Source organism: Taudactylus pleione, unplaced genomic scaffold (genome assembly GCF_031769625.1).
Source record: "Taudactylus pleione unplaced genomic scaffold, aTauple2 ptg000238l, whole genome shotgun sequence".
In the NCBI taxonomy this organism is placed as follows: Eukaryota; Metazoa; Chordata; class Amphibia; order Anura; family Myobatrachidae; genus Taudactylus; species Taudactylus pleione.
Window position 1 is genome coordinate 2,295,121 of NW_028284640.1, and position 23,578 is coordinate 2,318,698.

The 23,578-nt window shown below is 44.2% G+C and overlaps 1 protein-coding gene across 2 annotated transcripts in view; it reads right to left on the reverse strand.

The window, feature by feature from the left end:
* RNF144A (ring finger protein 144A) overlaps window positions 1–23,578 on the reverse strand; it is a 99,198-nt gene that overhangs the window by 48,772 nt on the left and 26,848 nt on the right. For both annotated transcript variants that reach the window (XM_088479503.1, XM_088479504.1), the window contains exon 2: window positions 8,428–8,573. In XM_088479503.1, coding sequence (XP_088335629.1) covers window positions 8,428–8,562 — 135 coding nt within the window. In that variant the 5' untranslated portion in view covers window positions 8,563–8,573. The remainder of the gene's footprint in view (window positions 1–8,427; window positions 8,574–23,578) is intronic.

Below are 23,578 nucleotides of genomic sequence, written 5' to 3' on the forward strand. Positions count from 1 at the left end.
AGCTAGCGTTCGAATCAATCGTTGTCAGTCGCTGTATGTTAATTTTCTTCTGATGGTTGCGGCTGCTTGTGTTGTATTGTTCAATTGTCATTTAGTTCATGCTGATGTTTTACTGGTAGTGCGCTTGTAAACAAAAAAGATTTTAAACCCGGATTTTGGAATAATAATGTTGTGTTGTTGTTAAATTGAACAAAAAACCGCATAGAATAAGCCATCCCCATGAAATGTATTTATTCTTATTATTCGCTAATGCTAACGCAGCTGAATCAATTACAAGCCAATTAGCAGTGTTATTAGCTTCAACTAACGATTATTAGCTGCTTGCATTGTGTGGCTCAAAACAGAAACATCAATCCTAACATCAATAACATTCGATAGTATCGATTGTACTCTGAGGCTTGCGAGAGCACATACCCAACTTCAAGCTGTACGATCAGCCAGGCCACCCACAAACGCCCTTTCATGTCAATCAACTCTCGGAAGCCACTTTCTGCTTGTAAGCCGTATGATCGATAGCATTTTTTATCGCAAAGCCTCGTACGAACATGCGCACAACTAACCGTACGCATGCGTGGTTTGGAAACATCGGATGCGTACGATCGAACGGCCGCTTGCGACCGACTCTGAATGAGGTCCTCTGTACCATGTGTACAATATATTGTTCCGAGCAGCGCTGAGACGATATATCTTACGATACCTGGTGGTGTGTATCCAGCTTAACAGCCATTTATCTAGCACAGTCTAGGAAATGACAGTCTAGCTGGGTACACACTATACGACATATTGGCAAATCTCACAATACATGAGTGTGTGCCCCCAATTAATCATTTGATGAATTGTCTGGTTGCATCTTGCCATGCTGCACATCAAATGGGATGATGTGACGTATGATGGAAACTGATACAGGATTAGTTTTGGAGAGTGAAACTTAGATTGTTCATTCACTGATTGCTTCCAGTAGGTCAACAGTATCTAAGCGGCCTATTTACTAAGCCTTGGATGGACATGAAGTGAACGGAGATAAAGTACCAATCAACTAGCTCCTAACTGTCATTTTTCAAACACATCCTGTGACATGGCAGTTAGGAGCTGATTGGCTGGTACTTTATCTCAGTTCACTTTATCTCCATCCAAGGCTTAGTAAATAAGACTCCTATACCTTTTGCATACAGGGCCTTAAGCCGCGTAATCCACTTCACTATATGCTCCATGTGCCTGAGTCACTACGGATCGCAATTCTGCTTATACACACGCACCGCAGTTGCTAATATCAGCGGTGCTATTTAAATGTTTGCATTCACATTGCGATCGCATCCTGACATAAGGACGCCCACTTCCCCTTACTCACATCCGTATACTAGGGGAACATAGCAAAACCATCGGTAACATCGGACCCATATGCACACTTGCACAAGCCCTGACCATACTCAGAAATTGCTACCAGCCACACACGCTATCAGTGCTTTGGCAGCTTATGGCCTCGCAGTGGATAATTTATGCACGCCCCTACAACAACGTTACAACGCACTGGCACGCCTGCATTCCCCTGACCACCCCCGTCACCACCCACAAGCAGCACATCCTGTCAATCACTCTGTTCTGGGTCTGCGTAGCCTCTGCAATCGCAGATCCAAACGCAATTGCTAGTTCGCGCACGCGCACTGCAATGCCTACACATGTGCGCAATAATTAACCATTTGTGTGCCTATCAGCAACTGTGGGGGTCATTCAGACCCGCTCGCGAGCGCAGGACGCTCGCAAGCGGGTCGATGTTCCCCCAATGCGCATGCGCACGACGGAGGGAGCTCTGTCGTGCGCATGCGCGAGACCCGGACAACGACAGCCAAGCTGTCGCTCCGGGTCTCGCACCAAAGGGGGCGTGCTGTCGATGTTGATTGACAGCACGCCACCTTTGGTGGGCGTGCCGAGGGCCTGGCTGCCAGACGGAGGCGTTCCCATGGGAACGCCTTCTGTCTGAAGCCGGCCCCACTGACATCAGTAGTGATGTCAGTGGGAGTGATTTTGGCTCTGATAGAGCCAAAATCACTCCTGGGCTTGCGGCAGCGAGACCCTACGGCAGGGTCTCCGTCGCAAGCCCAATGGTCGCGATGATCTTGACCATCGCGACCATCTTTTTGGCCGCTCGCATATGCTGTGGGTGGTAACCCACAGCTATGCGAGCGGCCAGGAGGCCGCTCCATTTCCATATAGGAGGGCCCTGATTCAGAGCGAGCGCTCTGGTCAGAGTGAAGGGCTCTGAATCAGGCCTTGTGTTCCTTGCTGAATCAGTCCCCATGAGCAGTATCGTTAAGTGTGAATACTGCATTGCCGGGCTCAATGTCGTTAACGACATTGAGCATCCACACCGAACGATATCGTTCAGTGACGTCACCCTCCCTCATCCCCGAACTTGCAGAACCTGACAATATCGTCAGGTTGCCCTGCAAGTACGGGTGATGAAAGACATCTTCAAAGACCAGCGGGAGCACGCATCGTTGGTCGTTGACGGCATACCCACTGGACGATATTGCGGATGATGAACGATATCGTTATCGTTCAAATCCTCCATTTTATGGTGTAGTGGATACGCGACTTTAGGTTCTAAACAAGCAGCAACAGAGCATATGGCACCACCAGCAGGCGGCAGTTAGAACTGCAAATACAGCTAAGAGAAAACTACACAGTCTGCCACATGTCCAGAATCTATCTGATCAGTCCAGATTTTTAGGGAAAAACATCAAAGATTGGAGAAGCAGTCAAGAGGAGAAGTTACCCATAGTAACCAATCCGCTTCTAGCTAGCTTTTGTCAAGTACATTCTACAAAATGGTAGGTAGAAGCGAACTGGTTGCTATGGGTAACTTCTACACTTGTCCACTCTTGTGAAGATTTGATACATGTCCCCCTTTGTCACATATGCTCCCCCATCATTCTTCCCTTGTCACAAATGACCCCCACCCGCTGCATGCTGTGCATGCCCCCTCCAACGGTACTCTTTGTTACTTGGTGGGGTAACACGTGACACTACCAGTGCCCTGTCTACTTAGCAGAGAATGTATCCCTTTTAAATCACAGCAAAACTGTTGGGGACAAGGAACCAGTACAGTTATAGAAACAAATATGAATGTAAAAATCAAGAAAAGAGCCGTATAAGGCAATTATGTTTCTGCACAAATGTATTTAACGCAGACATATCTACTAAATTTTCTTCATAGAGCTGTCTGTCAAGAGAAGGAAGAGAGACAAAGAGTGATTTAGGAGGTGTCATTACATCCAGCAATTTCTGCCAACCTTATGTTATTCTGCTGTAATGATAAACAACAGGGTGTTTGTTAAGAAATAAGTCTTTGTACACTGACATATAATTGCTTAGCAACCTCGGCCATAGAAAAGTGCACTACATTGCCTCAGCAACCCAAGCACATTGCCAATTGCTGTAATGTATTGTCTGATAGGACATTGTTTGTCTTAATTATGTCTGGACTTATTACACTTGCTGTGGAGCCAGGAGCTCTAAGTGTGAGTTAGTCCATGAAAGATATTTCACAAAATGTAACATGTAAATGCAAATGTGCAATAAATGAATAAATTAAACATACAATGCTCTCACTTTCTATTCTCTGCTATCTAAATTGTAAGCCTTGGTATGGTATCAGTGTATTAAATACATATAAAAGATACAGAAAGAAAGAGCATTCTATTTAACAACACAACATTTAACTTTTCAAGCATATCCTCTAGGACAGTGGTTCTAGAGGATCCTCAGGACCCCCACACAGTTCATGTTTTCCAGGTCACCCAGCAGGTGCACAGGTGTGTTCATTACTCACTGACACATTTTAAAAGAGCCACAGGTGGAGCCAATTACTTCATTGGCGATTCTTTGAGGAGACATGGAAAACATGCACTGTTTGGGGTCCTGAGGACCGAGTCTGAGAGCTTGTGCTCTTAAGACAGAGGTTCCCAAACTCCACCAATACAGTCCATGTTTTAAGGCTGTCCATGCTTGAGCACAGGTGACATAATTAGTACTTCAGTAAATTTAAATTTTACCATCTAGACTCCACCATGGATTTCCTTAAAATCTGGATTGTAGTGGGGGAGTTTGGGAAAGTCTGCTCTAGGATTTAAAGGAACAGTTTATGTCCTGTGTGTCAGATAAAGTGGAGGGGGCCTGGTTAGTGCATCAAAATCAAGTATATGCTCCACAGTTCGGAGGATGTGGGTATTATAACATACATTGGGACTCATTCAGCGATAAATCCAGCAGCTAAAGGGTGTAAATTTGCGCCTGAACAAACAATGCTCTGATGCAAGATGGGTAAATGCAATCGACATTTTTTTATGCAGAGAAAATACTCCCTGGATAGTTTATATTGACACTCGGGTTGAGAGTTAAGCTCTGTCCGCACTTTTCACATATGCCCCAGCACTCCGCGCCTTCAGTGCCACATTGTTTTCCCAAGTGGCAAAACTGCACCTTTAAACTGGGTTTAATCTGAACTGTAAATGAGTACCCGTGTGGCTCCTGCAGAGTCTATTGCAGGCCCATTTGCCTAGCGCACTTTACATGAAACACAGGGCACGAAGCGGCAAGAATGCAGAGTACATACGCAATTTGTATTCATCAACACTTATGACCAGCGAGGCAGAATAGGAGTGTAAAATGAGGGTGTGGATTTGGGCCATGCACACAGTACGTAATCTTATTCATGCCTTTTAAGAAGCGCACCTTTTGCACCTACTATAGCAGTGGTTCGCAAAGTGGGTGCCGTGGCACCCAGGGTTGCCTAGGGGCACTTGCAGGGATCCTACGGGTTGGTGGTCCAGAACACAATCACATTATTTTTGGTCAATGTGATAGGTAAAACTAATGCTGGTGCTAAATTTGTGCAAGAGACCACTCTGTCTTGCACCACAGTATTGGATACAGAGGAGCGCCGTGTTATACTGTAGGTTGTTTGTAAGGTGTGAATTCTCTCAAAACACTCCTGTTCATCTAAATGAATATACAAGAATATAGCACTTTCAATTGTGCAAAATTTGTGCAAAAGTTGCATAATATTATCCAAAAAGTAGCATAATATTGGTGGAAAAGTAGCAAAGAGCATGAAGTCAAATCAACATTGCTGTCTATCCATAAAGCTGGCTACACATTAGACGATATTTCGCCCAATCCGATGGATCTCTATGTCGGCCGTTGCGCTCTCCCACGGGGTCTTCAGCTGCATCGTCAGGTCGGCCCTACATGCAGCAAAATCTGACATTACGACTAATGACCCCATACAGCAATATGCGGCAGGGGCCGACATATCGGGTGGGTGGGGCGCGGATCGTCTAACGTGTACCGGCTGCCCGATATGTCAGCCTGTCGGCGGGGGAGGCATCAGTCGCATCGCTTGGTACGCACATCGTTTAATGTGTACTCAGTTTAAGACTAGCAATGCAGCTGTAAAAAAAAAAAAGTCATACATGCAATCTAATACAGTGAAGTATGACATATGGTGCATACACATGTAGCGATCTGTCAACGATACGATATGCACCCTCCCTGGTATGCTGGATTATCAATATCGATCATCCAGCACATCGATTGTGGGTCTCTATAGTAACTTGCTCAAAATCGAGCAAGTTGACCGGCATACACGGCCGATGGACAATATCTCTATCGTCCATAAGTGGCCGCGCATCGCTGGTCGAAGGTAAGTTGGTAGGGTCCATTTAAAAGAACAATTTGAAAGATAACGGTAACAATAACGATATCGTTATCGTTCAAATCGTCCATTTAAATTGCTAAGTGTGTACTCACCAATACAGTACATGACAAACAGTGATCTTCCACGATTAGCTGCAGTGTCAGTCTTCTGTATAGACAGTAGTGTTAATTAGTCTGCATGCTTTTTACTAATTTTATACCCACCATACACTGCCCAGTAACCAGCATACACAGCCCAGTAACCAGTATACATAGCCCAGTACCCACCATACACAGCCCAGTACCCACCATACACAGCCCAGTAACCAACATACATAGCCCTGTAACCATCATACATAGCCCAGTAACCACCATACACAGCCCAGTAACCAGCATACACAGCCAATTAACCACCATACACAGCCCGGTACCCACCATATACTGCCCAGTACCCACCATACACTGCCCGGTACCCACCGTATACAGCCCAGTACCCACCATACATAGCCCAGTAACCAGCATACACAGCCCAGTAACCAGCATATACAGCCCAGTAACCAGCATACACAGCCCAGTACCCACATACATTGCCCAGTACCCACCATACATAGCCCAGTAACCAGCATACACAGCCCAGTAACCACCAAATGCAGCCCAGTAACCAGCATACACAGCCCAGTACCCACCATACACAGCCCAGTAACCAGCATGCACAACCCAGTAACCAGCATACACAGACCAGTAACCAGCATCAGACCAGTAACCAGCATACACAGCCCAGTAACCAGCATATAAAGGCCAGTAACCAGCATCAGCCCAGTAACCAGCATACACAGCCCAGTAGCCAGCATACACAGGCCAGTAAACAGCCCAATGCCCATCATGAGTATCCAAGAGTCCAAACAAGTTTCATGCCCACAACACACATCTTCATACACACCATAGATAGCTCTATGCCCACAATAGTCACATGGCCAACATGTATATCCATTTGTGCAAGTATAACTTTGTTCATGCCCACAAAACCCTGTGCCCAGCATGCAAAGATTTAAGCCCACCAAGGTTTAGAGCCCTCTGTATATAGTCCTATGTCAACCTTAACATACCAGCTGCAGTCCTGGGCATAATGCAAAAGAGTAACAAGGTACATAACTACCACTTCCAGCACCATAGGATTTAAGGGGGCAGATGTATGAAGCTCTGGAAAGTGATAAAGTGCAGAGTGATAAACGACCAACCAATCAGCTCACAACTGTCATGTTACAGGCTGTGTTTGAAAAATGAGAGGTGGGAATGGATTGGTTGGTCATTTATCACTCTGCACTTTATCACTTTCCACAGCTTCATACATCTGCCCCATTGTTTCTAAAGAATCCCTGGATAATGTCAACATTATCTCAGTAATATCATACATATGCATATAAAAGCACTCAGTGTAGTAGAGGGAGATGCTAATGTTAGGAAGTTTATTGTGCTGTGAGGGCATTTGGCAAAGTTAGGGAGATACAAAGATCAGCCATAACATTAAAACCACTGACAGGTGAAGGGAATAACATTGATTATTTCATTACAATGGCACCTGTCAAGGGGAGGGATATATTAGACAGCAAATAAACAGTCAGTTCTTGAAGTTGATGTGTTGGAAGTAGAAAAACATGGGCAAGCGTAAGGATCTGAGCATCTTTGACGAGGGCCAAATTGTGATGGCTAGATGACTGGGTCAGAGCATCTCCACAACAGAAGGTATTAGCGGGGTGTTCCCGGTATGCAGTGGTTAGTACCTATCAAAAGTGGTCCAAGGAAGGACAGTCTGAGAACTGGCGACAGGGTCATGGGCCAAATTGTGATGGCTAGATGACTGGTTCAGAGCAACTCCACAACAGAAGGCATTAGCGGGGTGTTCCCGGAATGCAGTGGTTAGTACCTATAAAAAGTGGTCCAAGGAAGGACAGTCTGAGAACTGGCGACAGGGTCATGGGCACCCAAGGCTCATTACGTGTGTGGATAGTGAAGGCTAGCCTGCCTGGTCCGAGCCTTAAGAACAGCTACAGTAGCACAAATTGTTGATCGAGCATCTGTGGGATGTGCTGGGAAAACAAGTTTGAGCCATGGAAGCCCCACCTCACAACTTACAGGACTTAAAGGAGCTGCTGCTAAAGTCTTGGTATGAGTTACCACAGAACCTTCAGAGGTCCTCTGGAGTCCATGGGGTATATTTACTAAAGAGCAGGTTTTTAGAATTGGAGATGTTTCTCATAGCTACCAATCAGATTGTAGCTATTATCTTATAGAAGGTGCTAGATATATATTAAGTAGAATCTGATTGGCTGCTATGAGCAACATCTCCACTTCTAAAAACCTGTAAGTAACCTGTAGTAAATATAACCCCATGTCTCGCTGAGTCAGAACTGCTTTGGTGGCACAATATTACATACTATTAGGCACAAGGTTTTAATGTTATGGCTGATCGATGTACAGTATGTCTGCCATTTCTTTGATTGACCTGTCATAGTTTGGGCATGCTATCCTTGCCATGGTCCAATTATGCCATGTCCACACCCACTATTGTGTCATTATCTTTCCAAAATACACTATCAGGATTATCACACATGAAGAAGAGACACAAACTATGGCAACAGTGGCAAGCAATGCCAACACCTATCATGGACAAATATACCAATTACCAAACATTGTTCCACTTCACGTAATGTAAGGCAATATATATATACATACCAGTGTGCAGAAAATGCATTGACATTGTGATATTGTGGTCATTTGCTCCACAGGATATTCTCCAAGGCAAAGTTTGCAGGAAACTAGTGGATCTAAAGCCAAATCCCACGTTGGCCTGTACCTTGCTGTAGTCATGGCAGATTAACCTGCAATCAAAAAAAGAATGTACAAATTTAATACAAAGCACAATAAAAATACCGAAAAACAATGTAAAACCTGAGCATGACACAGCTTCCAAAAAAAAACAACATAATGTTATACATTTTGTTATTCATTTATTTTTAGCATAGTACATTTTTATTTAGGCGCATAGAGACCCAACAAAGAGCTTTAGCATAGGGGTTCAGCAGCTGACCGGATCCATTATTGTAATACCCACAGCGATTTTGTCTAGTATTTCAGCTCTTTATACTGATTTTTGCGTCCGCAACTCAATACCCAGTACTTAATCAACATAAGGATCAGAGGCCCTCATTCAGAGCCGCACGTTAACAACAGTACGCTCGTTGCGTTCCGATGTTGACTAACCGCGCATGCGTCGGTGTTACACCGCGCATGTGCGTACGGCAGATTGCGAGCTTTTTTTCTCTCGTTCCTAAAATAGCGTACAGGAAGTGACATGTCAAATGTGATTGACAGAACAGGGCGTTTTTGGGTGTTGACGGGGGTGGAGATGACAAAACGCAGGCGTGGCGAAGCGTTTTTGGGGCGTACATACATTAGCAGATGCGAACGTCAAATGTGTTCGGACCGTCTCATACGTCACTGAAACATCCGCTTTCCCTTCAAAATGCTCGCACAGCTTAGGGTCAGGATTACTCGACCACATTGGCGATGGCCTTCTCCTCCGTCCCGGGACTCCACGATGGTGCTGCGATTAATCGTGGCTGGTCAGTAAAGTAATTAGTGTTGGATTGAAATCCGGCTTGGTATGTGTTTGGAAAGCAGTTTATTGGGATAGCACAAAAGCGTACGCAGGTGGAAATCAGAGCTGCTAATGTCATGATTACATAATCAATTAGCGTACATTTTTGGGCTTTTATTTTGGCCACAATTTGGTGGTTATGGCCTATTGTAAAAATAATGTCATCATCTTTTAATTAGCTCCCCTTTTTTTTGGTTTACTGTGGAATTTGCATCGCTATGTGTTTTTTTAAACGTTCCTTAAAGAGGCCTTTTTTTTAACAAAAGAGGGTCAGTTTTTGCGTTTAAGGCCAGGATTAAATGTAACCCATTTGTACAATAATGTCACAATACAATGTCAGTTTTTTTTTTTAAATTTATTGTTTACACACAAACAAATTGGCATAATATTGTATTGCCTTTTTTTGTGGCCAAGATATTTGATCAAAAAAAAAACAAAACATAACTACTAACATAATCGTAAATACAAAATTTAAAAACATTTCACAAGAAAGGAGAGGGAAGTTTTGACCAGAAAGGAATATGAGCCAAGCACAGAAGGAAAGTGGGAAAAGTCGCCATTGCTGTCACCGTTTTCTCGCCCGTTTGGCTGGGTGAGGGTGGGCGCCAGACCGGGTCCGGGATGCCATCGGGCTGGCCTGTCCAGAGGCAGATGTTGTGGCCTCTGGACTAGGCACAGGGCTAGGCACATTTGGAGGATTGCCTGATGTTGTGCCAGAGGTAGAGGATCTGGATGTTCCGGCAGGAAGGGAGGTCGGCTCCACCATGTGCTGGCGAACGAGCTGCTCCAGGGCATCGGCGATGCGGATGTTGGCCCTGGTATTTTCCGCCAGGGCCTGAGCAATGGTCACGTTGGCCGCAGCATTTTGCTCCAGGGCCTCAGCCACCCGTATCAGACTGGCGTCCATCCTCTGCAGAATCTCCGTATGGCAATCCGATTTAAAATTGAGTTCTGTGAGGAGGCCCACTGCCTGCGAGGGGGCACGCCCTGGACTGGCTTCTGCAGGGTCCTCAGCCGGATGTACTGGTTCCTCCCCTGCAGAGTTAGCAGAAATTCTGCGGCCAAGGCTCCCCTCTGGAGCAGACTCATCCGCCTCTGTCTCTGTTAGGAAATTGGAGAAAAGACTCACATTAGAATCTACATATTGGCACAATAGCATTTCTGAGTTGGTGACATCACAAGACTTACCTTGGCCAACATGAGGAGCCGCAAAGTCTGGCATGTCCGTATCCATGTTGGACACGCCAAACACCTCCACAGCCTGCACACACCCCTGTGCCATCTCTTCTAAGTCTGTCAACTCCAATGACACAGGGGTGGGACCCCCACCTGTCCCCCTTGCATGCCTAGCCCTGTCGGCAAGTTTTTGTTTTAGACGATATTTGAAGTCTGCCCATCTGTGGAATGAATTTGGAACCATTATCCTTTTTTTTACAATGGGGTTTGTTTATAGGATGGGAAAGTGTTTACTTACCGCCGTTTGACATCCCGGGCTAGACGGACATAATCACCCACCCTATTGACAGCAACGGCGACCTCCTCCCACATTCTCCACTTCTGGCTTTGGCTCATATTCCTGGCTGCCTGGGGCAGGATGTCAACGCACTTCTGGATCAAAACCTCCATCTCCTTGCTTGTGAAATGTGGCTGCCTTTTTTTTTTTGCAGCTTTGGCGGGTTGACTGGGGCCAGCAGTCTCTTCCATGTCATCCTCCTCACCTATTTGGGTAAATATGCAGATTTAGCCACTTCACAACTTGCACAATATTATGTTTTAAAATACTCATTGACACAAAATGCATGAAGGCCTTACCGCCGCAATTTTGACCATTGTTTCCCTGGTTTGAAGCCATGTCTCTGCTTCCAGCATGAAATCATCCAGAAATTCTATGTGATTTTGTGACGTATTTATACATGCGTCGTTAGTTTGCGGCCGCATCATTGATTGTGCGTCCCTATGATTCATCCTTAATTTGTGCGGGAAAATAAACACTATTTATGGCTTGGTGTGTGTGGATTCGAGGTGGGGTTGTTGGAGTGTTGTTGGTTAAGTGGTTTGGATTTGGTTGGTTGGTTGCGTTTGGAGGATTTTGGAGAGTTGTTTTTTTGTTTGTTTTTGCTACATTTCTTTGGTTTTTCCGTTCGCATTTTTTTCATTTTTTCAACATCCTTTCCTGATTTGGTAAGTTTTGTGCATTCAAATTTGTGGCCAATTGGTGTATTCTTCTGTTTTGTGGTTAGTTAATTTGTTTAACACTCATTTCATCTTTTTTAGTTTTTTTTTGTTTTCGGACCCAAAGAAGTTTTTTGAGGACATCTTATATATTCGAGTTGGGTAAGTCCATTTTTTGTCTTGCATTTGCGAATGAATTACGGCATTTTTGACTGTTGGTGTAGCGCCTTGCATTTGCGAATGAATTACTGCATTTTTGACTGTTGGTGTAGTGACTTGCATTTGCGAATAATTTACCGCATTTTTGACTGTTGGTGTAGTGACTTGCATTTGCGAATAATTTACCGCATTTTTGACTGTTGGTGTAGTGACTTGCATTTGCGAATAATTTACCGCATTTTTGACTGTTGGTGTAGTGACTTGCATTTGCGAATAATTTACCGCATTTTTGACTGTTGGTGTAGTGACTTGCATTTGCGAATAATTTACCGCATTTTGGACGGCTTATTCATCATATAATCCAGTTTTGCTTTTCCCTTTTCCATTTTTTGGGTCCATTTGAACCCTATTTGACGTACGGTGTGCAATGTAGTTTTCATCGATGGCCAAATGTTTTTTTCCGTTATTTTCTGTGTTGGCTTGCAACAATTTTTAACCAAAAAAAAAACCCTTTAAATTTTTGACGTCTCATTGTTGCCTTTTTTACAGTTTATACGTATCATGACAATACCCCGGCATGTAAGCAGCTATGGATGGTATCAGAAAGCTAAGTTGTTTTTTCTTACTTTTGGGGTGGGTCAAAAGCCTTACATTGTAAACTTTGAATTTCAGGTAGATCTGGGGCGAATTGTTCTGGCCCTGCTCCCGGAAGACGACCAACCTCAAACTCGTCCCAGGCGTAGGCATCGTAGGCATGCAAGGCCCCAGATATTTCGAACACGTGTCACCCTTTTTGGAATGCCCGATGATGAGGTTTTAAGACGCTACCGTCTACCTCCCAAAATCATCATAGACACTCTCTCATTAATAGAAAGTGATCTTGAGCGGCAAATTGACAGTCCAACAGCAATACCACCACTGACGCAATTTATGGCGGTGTTACATTTCTGTGCCTCAGGATCGTTTCAAACAACGGTCGGAATAGTGGCGGGCATCTCCCAATCCTCCTTTTCCCGGATCCTGAGGGCAGTGATGGAGGCACTTTTCAAGCACCTCCATCATTTTATTAAAATGCCTTTGGATATGGGTGCCCTTAGTGTGGCCAAGGCCAATTTTTACCAAATAGCTGGCTTCCCACACATCATAGGGGTTGTGGATGGTACTCACATACCACTTCAGCCTCCAGCACGGCTGGAGGCCATATTTAGAAACAGGAAACACTATCACTCCCTGAATGTAATGGTGGTATGTGATGCCTCCCTCCAGATCCTGTCCCTGAATGCTAAATTACCCGGAAGTGCTCATGACTCCTTCGTCATCCGGCAATCAGGGATATGGCAGAAATTAACCAACCTACAAGCTGGTGATGCGTGGCTTCTGGGTAAGTGGAGACCTTTAGTACATAACAATGTTAAGCTTGATACACAGTGTTCCTGATGTGGTCTATTTTTGTTCACAGGAGACAGTGGATACCCTTGCATGTCCTGGCTGCTCACTCCTTATTTGGCTCCCACACCAGGGCCACAAAGTGCATATAATTCCGCACTTACAGCCACCAGGCAAGTGGTGGAGCGCTGTATCGGCCTTTTAAAAGGCCGATTCAGATGCCTCCACCGCTCTGGTGGCGAGCTCATGTATGTGCCGGATATGGTGTCTAAAATTGTGGTCCTGTGTGGGATATTTCACAACATTGCCATAAGGAGTGGTGTCCCAATGCAGCCAGAGGATGCCTTACCTGAGGATGGCCCCCCCGAGGTTGGTCGAAGGTCAGTATGTGGGGGGGCCATACGCGATGATGTGGTGGCCAGATTTTTTAGGTAAGTTTGTTCAAAACTCCAGTGTTTATACCTAATGTGTTTGTTTTTTTTGGCAAACATCTAATTTATTTTTAATTTTCTCACCATCTTCTGTTTGTTCACATAATCTTTGGCACTCCAACGCTCACTACTTCCTGCTACCCTTACCAAACCTGGATCTGGTCCTTTTGGGCATATATTCTGGAACCCATATCGCAACGCCATGTTTGTGGAATCATGTTGGCATGGTCCTTCGTCAACCAGTTCTTGATTTTGTGTTTTTATTTTTTTTTTTCTTGGTATGTGTTGTATTTGAATTTATCACTGTGTATTTTTTTTGGGAGTGACCACTTTGTTTTCTCTGTTATGTGGTGAATAAATGTTTGAAGAGTGAAATGGTCTTCCTTTTTTGGGACGTTAACAGCAAGTGTAACCAGGTTAACACAAGTTACATTTGACTAAGGGGTAAACCAGTACTGACGCCAGATGAGCAAAACTGAAATATGTTTTCAGCTTTCCAATCCACACCAAAAGGAAGCCTGGCCCAACCTTGGGATTTGTAAGATTGGCCTAAGCAGCTTGCGCACCAAGTAGGAACCTGGAAAATGTAGAAATCTGAAATTGACACTACACCCAAAAAGGGAAATTACATTGTTACTGTTATGTGTTTCTGGTGTCTGTTTGACATACAAAGACAAAACACAATCTAACTTTTAAAAAAGGGAAATCCTTGCAGGAACTTATGTCAGGCTAAACTATCTTGGTTTTGGTTTTTAAAAATGAGCCACAACGTATATTTGTCTTTAAAATTTTATTGGGAAAATACAACAAAAAAAAAAAAACTAATGCCGAAGGAGGCCAGACAGCCGGTCGAGGGCCACCAGAAGGCCGATTACATGGTGGCGCATCTGCCCCACAACATCCGCCACCTCTTGCCGACGCCTCTGTTCCTCTGTGGGTGAGAAAAGTGTGTGGGTTAATACAACAATAGGGACTCCACAGAAAAACATTAATTAAAAAACTAATCACTCCTAAACCCAAAAACATAAATAAAAAGGGTGGGCTGGCAAAAATACAAGGCCTAGGTACAAATTCCCACAGGTATGATATGTGTATGCTTAAATCACCAGGAAGAGGTAAAGGCAAACCTTCACAATCAACAAAAGTCAAGCCACAAAAACACGAAGAAAGGCACGACACATGATTACATACAAACAGTTTGTGCTTTAAAAAAAAATAATAAAAAACATACCGGGAAACAAATCGGGAGCTCCGGCAAAACCTCCATGATCCTCCTCGGAGGATCCGTCATTCCCCAAAGAATGGGGCGGAGTTATGCAGGACTCCGGGGAGGGGGTAATTGGAAGAGGGGTGGGTGGAGGAGAGGGGGAAGTGGGACGGAGGGGAAGGAGTCCCGACATTTCCGGGAGAGGGTCTGGGAAGGATGGGGAGGAGTGGGGAATAGGCGAAAGATTTGGGGTGGAGTGTTGGCTGGGGGTTGGGGAGAGTGGGCGGGAACGCCGACGTTGACGGCGGAGTCTTGGCTGTCCCCCTAAAATATGTCAAATAAATTGCGTTTAGTTTATGGACAAATCCGGCCAAACAAACGAAAAAAAAACAAAAAACAAACAAACAAAAAAAAATAGCAGTAGAATTAAAAATTCATAAAAAGAGGGAAAACATGCAGACGCAGATGAGTACAAATAATAAATAGAACAGACAGGAAAACATGCAGACGCAGATATGAGTACAAATAATAAATAGAACAGACATGAAAACATGCAGACGCAGATATGAGTACAAATAATAAATAGAACAGACAGGAAAACATGCACACGCAGATATGAGTACAAATAATAAATAGAACAGACATGAAAACATGCACACGCAGATATGAGTACAAATAATAAATAGAACAGACAGGAAAACATGCAGACGCAGATATGAGTACAAATAATAAATAGAACAGACAGGAAAACATGCAGACGCAGATATGAGTACAAATAATAAATAGAACAGACAGGAAAACATGCAGACGCAGATATGAGTACAAATAATAAATAGAACAGACAGGAAAACATGCACACGCAGATATGAGTACAAATAATAAATAGAACAGACAGGAAAACATGCACACGCAGATATGAGTACAAATAATAAATAGAACAGACAGGAAAACATGCACACGCAGTTTGCCCCACAAACACAAACATTAAAACCACAATACATAACACTTACTTGCCAGGATCTGCATGCGAAAGCATGCCAGCAAGCGGGGCGTTCGCCGTTGCAGGTCGGACCACCTGCGCTCCAGCTGCCCGATGTTGCGGCGTGATCCAAAGGACCGCAGGCGGGACCGTACCTCCGCATACGCGGAGCGCTTCTGCCGGTTGGTCATGGGTTCTGGCTGGCTGGTGATCCGGCGATCCATGACCTCCGTAAGCACCAGCAGCTCACGCCTGGTGAATGCGGAGGCTCTCATGATGGCAATGGTGTTTTTCTTAAAAATCATTTTTGATAAAGTGTGTAAAAATTTTCTGATTGGCTAATGTATTTTGGAAATTAACAGGAGCAATTTTATTGGTTAGTGTATGAGTCATGTGTTCGACAGGGCCAGAAATCTATGGAGAGTTAGGATAGGCTTGATGCAGTGACATGCGTAAGCAAATTTAAATAAAGAAATGAACCCAGGGAAATATGCGGGGATACACAGCAATAGTACAATTGTTTAATTGTGGTTCACATGTTTTTTAAACAATACAAGCGAATGTTTCATCCGTACGTATTCTGCGGGTAAACACAAACACAGACAAGAGTAAAGTTTCTTGCATTGTGTTGAAAAAAAACAAACAATTAAGCTAATTGATACATTGATTGGCATGATACGATTGATGGAGGTAGGCAGAATAAAGGAGCAGGTAATCGACATCTGACAAGGCCACTTCCTGTTTATACTTGTGCGTGCGTTCCTTTCAAGCCATTTCGGGGATGTACGCTCGCTATTTCGTACGCTCGTTAGTTAGAGGAGGGGTCGTCAGAGTTTAGGGAGGAATTTTAGATGCGAACGAAAATACGAGCGAGCCATTGAATTTAAATATTTTTGTACGTACGCCTAACGTACGTGCGCCCGCTTGCGTGCGGCTCTGAATGAGGGCCAGAGCACAGTATTCATTTTGGGATACATACAATCTCCCGACAGCGGGGATTCTGGCGGTCAGCAGGGCCGGATTAAGGTCTGTGGGGGCCCCTGGGCGACAAACTTGTGGGGGCCTCTATGTAACATATATATATATATATATATATATATATATATATATATATATATATATATATAAAGACCTCAATATTCCAGTAACTTTAAATTGTAAAGCAAATGTAATATATATATATATATATAATATATACATACACATACAGTATATATGGCTATATATACATTATATAAGTACACACACACATGTTTATATATATATATATATATATACACACACACACACATTATGTGTGTGTGTATATACACACTGTATATATAGCTATATATAATGTATATATAGCCATATATACTGTATGTGTGTATATATATATATATATATATATATATATATATATACACACACATATACATACACACACACACTAAGGGCTACAGTACTTGCCCGCCAGCGCTCTGCACCGCTGAGGTGCACAGGTGCACCAAGAGGGAACCATGAGGACCTGAGTCAAGTCGACTCAACTCTTCTTTATGTTGGAGCCACGGCTCCCTCTGTCTGTCACTGACTGCGGCCACCGAGGAGCTTCCTACAGTTAGAGTCTCGCGAGATGATGACGTCAAATCTCGCAAGACTTTGACTGTAGGAAGCTCCTCGGCGGCTGCTGTTAGGGATTGGGAACAGCTGAGCCGCCGACGGACAATAGCTGCGCCGGCGCCGGAGACAGTGCCGGCGCCAGTGTTAGTAGCAGCGGTGACTGGGCAGTGTGTGGGGGCCCCTTATGTGTGGGGGCCCCTGGACGACCGCCCCCTTCGCCCTCCCTATAATCCGGCCCTGGAGGTCAGAATACCAACGCTGGAATCCCGACACTTATCAGAATAACAGCACCGGCATCCCGTCTGCCGGAATCCCGAAGGTAAGCAGCGAGGTGGGGGGAAGGCTAGGCACTAAGGGGGGAGGGTTAGGCTTAGGCACCGGGGAGGGAGGGCTAGATTTAGACACTAAGGGGGGAGGTTAAGTTTAGGCACTGGGGCAGGGTTGGACTGGCCCACAGGGGTACAGGGGAAATCCCCAGGGAGCCCCACTGCCTACGGGCCTACCCCGTCTTCAAGGTGTTAGGATCCAGCCCTCAAATTATACATTGTTACTCTATTAGATGGTCAGTTACCTGGTGGAGCAGTACCAATGATCAATATGGGTGCTTGGTACTCTTCTATAGAATCTACACCTATTGGTTAGCCAAGCATCTCAGTTGACTGGCCACACCCCCTCTTGTGGATAACCACACCCCTTAAGCATGGGCCCCTACCACTGCATTCCCCGGTGGGCCCCTCATGCCCCATTCCGACACTGCACTGGGGAGGGAGAGTTAGGGGTTAGAGGTTAGGTATACTTACCTCTAGCCATCGGGATGTCAGTGTCAGGATTCTGACTGCCAGCATCCCGTACCCAACCCTTCATTTCTTATGATATAGTAAGGAATAGGGGAGGGAGAAAAAGAAAGAGGAAGGGGGGGGAGGGATGAGGGGATTCTCGCACATAAACTGTAGGGTACTCTATAAAGTGTGTAGATACAATATACAATAGTTTATATAATAATGCAAAAGGCAGTCCACTACATAAATCAAAATTAGAGGTGCACATAGAGTAATATATTGATATAACACAAAGCAGCAAAAGAAAAAAACTCTTGGAGGAGGGGCACACTTCAAACAGTATATTATCGATTACATAAAATATACCTTTTATTAAAGACTAGCGACCCACACCGGCTTCGCACGGGTGCAATTTGGAATATACGGTGATTTTCTTGTATAACCGAGGTATTGTAAGACGAAAAATATTTTAGTTTTGACGTGACATGCAAAAGAGCCATGTAAAGTTGTCCAGTAGGTCAACTCCAGCCACATTAAGGGGCATATGTATCAAAGCTTGATGTAAGATAAAATTGTGAAATATATATCACCAACCAAGCAGCTCCAAACTATCATTTCTTAAACACAGCCTGCAAAATGTAAGTTAGAAGCCGATTGGTTGGTGATATGTGTCTCACAATTTTATCTCACATCAAGCTTTGATACATATGTCCCTGTTCTTTATTTATTGTCATGCCAAAGCCGACTTTTACAGGGAATTGGACTCGATTGAAATCAAAGAAATAGGAACAGTAAAAAAAAAGCGAAAAAATTACATGTTGTAACAGTAAATAGAGGCTTACATCAATTTTTTCTGGAGAAACTGCATAATACATATCAATCTCTACATGGTATAAAATAAAGTTTATCGTTGTGATATGTATTTGACGGTTTAGGCAGCGTAAGCCAAGAAAGAGCTCTGACGTCCGTTTTCTCATTGACTTGCTTCACTAAAATCGTCACTGCTCGGCTCCCTTTTGTCATACAGTAATGTGTCATACACCTAACCCTTCCTCCACACATGCTCTATAGAATAGTGACAACTGCATCAAAATCATAGTAGCTGACATTCTGTCTGCCCCCTCCGGGATGGGGCAGCAAGGCGGCGGAGTGGGGGGGCGCAGCATAAGGGGGCATTGCTGGGACTACTCTGCATTGGAAACGGGCCGTACTACATACCGCATGTGTGGAGAGTGCAGGGGGGGGCGAATCCTACATATCCCTCCCCCGCTATCTTTGCTGAGTGTAGCCTATAGGCGTTTCTAGAGAGGAGGGGGCCAGGTGTAGTCTCCGTCATGGGGCCCCCTCCTCTCTGTCCGGCGGCTGGCTGCACTGAGTGGTGTGCAGCCGGCGCCGCACTAATAGATTATGGGCACTAGAGTGTGCCCAGAGCCTATAGCGCATGCGCAGGTCACCGGGAAAATGGCCGCGGCGACCATTTTCCCTGTACCCAGCACACCATGCACCATTATAAATACGCCCATGCTGTATAGGCTTCAGTGGCTAAAGCAGGACTCTGATGATGCGATTTGCGTCATCGCACCTCCGTACCGACCACATTCGCGGAGGAGGGTATGGAGTGGGGTTGCGGCACCAGCTTTTCAGGAGGCTCTCCCGGCAGTCCCAGGAGAGTAGACAAGTATGAGTAAAAGCAAGAGTACACTAAAAAATAAAGTAAAATATGTTATAAAAAAATTGTTCTTAGCAAAAGAGTTCCTTAAAATGCATTTATATCCCAATTCTCATTTGTGCTAAGTGCATTGTATGTCCTACTTATGAAACAGAAGATCTATAAAAAAAATAATGCTAACAAAGTGATTGTAAAGCGTAAATTAAATATAGTATATGAGAAAACAAGAGCTTTACCAACAAGCATAACTATATAAAAAAGTAAAAAGTCTTTGTAATTTACTATCGCTAGGCAGGGAAGCTCTACAGCTCCTAATGCCAGCGTCAAAGGAAGATTATCAGAAAAATCTATAGAAGACAGGAATAGAATGAATGGGGTTACTGTCATAAATGACAGAAGTTGATGACGTGGTAGAGTCTGTCATGGGTTAGGTTCCTTTGTCCAGCGAGCACACAACAGCAATATTCTTCAACAAATAAGAACATGCAGCTAGTTCAGAATATCTATATACATTTCTATATAAAGGAATGGGATTTATTGTCCGGAATGTTTGGGATGTAGGGTTTTCTGGATAAGGGATTTTTATTTTGGTAGTTAGAAGCACAATACCTAAAATGTAACGGAACGCTGAAATAAGCATGACGTACTATAAACCCGCCAAGGATGGGACAGGTTGTGTTCAAAATTATATTTTCATTGTTGTCTCCATTTTGTAGTTTTTATGGATGACAGAATTATCAGTCTATGGGGCCTATTCATCATACCTAAACTTTCTCTGGAGGCAATTAGGTTTAGAACTGGCATGGAGTTCTACCTAATTACCGGAGGAATTCATCATTCCTCCTCCCCATAACTGTCTATTTCGAAAAGCTGTCATTTTTGCGATGACAGCTTTTCATGAAATAGATAATTAACTCTCTCTACTCTAACTTACCGCAGCTGGAATCCGTGCTGCGCATGCGGTTTTACATTCATAAAACCAGCGCATGTGCAGCACTGCCTACAGCGGCAGTAATTTTGTGTGCCCCCCCTGCCCCCTCCGTTCACCTCCGTTCACCTCCCCCCCGTCCCCGACTTACCTGCTCGCGCAGCAGCCTCTGGCTCCGTCTGCTATGCTGTCATGTGTTCTCCTCAGCAGAACACAGTACTATTTTTTTCTAAACTTTATTGTGCTCTGCTTGGGAGAACACATGACAGCATAGCAGACGGAACCAGAGGAGAGTCCAGAGCAATGGAGGAAAACGCCGAGGGACCTGCCCATCTGAAAGCAGGTGTTACCTACTATACGCCACCTCACAGTGGTGTATGGTAACACCATCAAATTCCGAAAATACATAATTTTCGGAATTTGATGAATACCATAATTTCCATATGTGGAAATTAACGCAGGGGGACTTAGCAAGTAGATATCAGTGATATCTCCTGTGCTAAGTGTGTTCATGAATACTAAAATAACGTTAATTAAGGAAAATGTCCTTAAAAACGTTATTTTAGTGTTGATGAATAGGCCCCTATAGCTGTGTGGAGCCAGAGCTTAGGGTGTGTCTTATGGTCATACTTGTCATGGCTTTCTGGCTGTTCCCTCCGGGAGGGGGAGGGGACGTGATGACAGGTGGCAGGCGCTCCGGGAGACTTGTCCTCTCTTGTGGGTTGCCGGTAGTGCCACCCAATTTTTGGGAGGCTCACAGCCGTTCAGGGAGAGTAGGTAAGTATGCTTTGTATGTGTTATAGGTATTGGAGCTGGAGACCTCCCACTTCTCTGCCATTGTTGTTAGGGCAAGTGGCCCATGCAGATATTGTTTCAAAGTGAATTTGCATTAAGTCACCTGATTAGCAGGCCTTTCTTTCTTCTGCCACTATACTATTTTATTTAAATAATTGAGCTAACTAATTTCATGCCACTTATATCTCGTGTTATTTATATGCTTATATAGAAAAGGCATTGATCCACTGCACTGTGATAGAGTAGGACTTGCCGAGAACTGGGGTCCCCTGAAGACGGGCTGCCAGCTTAAATGTTTTGATCAAAATATGCACTAAACCCCCCATGCTTTATTATGGGGAGTCTGATTTTTATGCCTTATGGGGCGCTCACCTGACCACTCATAAGGCATCTTCCAGCCAGGCTGAACAGTTGGCAAGTGTGTACAGTCTGCAAGCTTATACAACAGATAGGCACAGCTTTGTCACTTTATAGTCAGGATCAATATTCACAAGTACGTACAGTCTGCAAGCTTATACAACAGGTAGGCACAGCTTGTCACTTTATAGTCAGGATCAATATTCACAAGTACGTACAGTCTGCAAGCTTATACAACAGATAGGCACAGCTTGTCACTTTATAGTCAGGATCAATATTCACAAGTACGTACAGTCTGCAAGCTTATACAACAGATAGGCACAGCTTGTCACTTTATAGTCAGGATCAATATTCACAAGTATGCAAACAACCACTTTGCCAGAGACCAGTGACATCACCGAGGCGGTGGCTCTTAATACTGACGTCAGAATCCTGACAAGGTACTTTAGGTACCTTGTCAGGATACTAAGGTACTAAGAGAGAGTTTAGGTACTAAGGGAGAGTTAGGTTTAGTGGGGGGAGAGGGGCAGGGATAGGCTACTTACCTGCCCTGCCATGATCTTCTCCCTTCAGGCTGCAGCTGCCGGGTCTCTATGAATTGTATCACTGCAGTCAAAGTAAATTAACCAAATAATTGTTTATGTTAACTGTGGGGTTTCTGTTAACGAAAAACTGTACATTGAATACCTGCTCATCTGCAAAGATATAGATAATGTACACTATACTGGAATGACTGCATGCACTCCTAGTAACTGATTTACTCAATGACCAGATTATGCCCTAAGGACTTAATTGGATTGGTCAAGTTTTTGGCAGCAGTTGCCAAATGTAGCTGAGGAGAGTCTGTGGTCAATTTTAAATGCCACCACGCTACATTACATAGGGAACAGCGAACTCTGAATCAGACATATACATATATATATAACATAGAACAAACGGACGGCACTCCATAGACTGGTGTAGATGAGTAAAAAGGTCCTTTAATAAGCCAATATATATATTTTATTATTGTGACTTCCATTGTTTACAGATTAACTATATATGTTGCTTTAATCATAATAAAATATATATGTATAAAGAGCTTCTGTCTGTTCTGTCCCCACTTTCTAAAGCTTATGTTTCTACATTATTCATTTACTTAAAAAAAAACATTGCCATAGCAGGTTGAGACATCTAAGCCTATGTTAGAGCAGGTAAACATATTCTTTAATACATTAACACAGTGGTTCCCAAACAGGGCACTTGCAGGGGTGCCACGGGTTGGAAGTCCAGGACCAAATTATATTATCTATGGTCAATATGAACGTCAAAGCAGTGCTGGTGTATGCCAATCATAACTGGATGTAGTTATTGCGGCCGCCGATCTCAACACCGATATCCGAATCCCGACAAGGGACTTAAGATAGGCGTCAAAATACAGACACCTATCTTAATCCCGACACCGTAACGCCGAAGGGGAGGGTTAGGTTTAGGGAGCATAGTGGGGTTAGGGTTAGGTTTTGTGGGGGGGGGGGGCGGAGGTGAGGGTTAGGCACCCCTAGGGGAAAAGGTTAGGCTCACCCCTGGAGGGAGGTTAGGGTTAGGCACCATGAAGGTGAGGGTTAGGGTTGGGGGGAGAGGTGTAGGGATAGGGTACTTACCTGCCCTGTCGGGATGTTCTTCCTTCAGGCTGCCGGTGTCAGGGTATGACTTCATACCCATTCCATCGTAACATATGTGGACAAACAGTGGTGCAGCCCTAGAAACAGACAAATCTCAGATGCAC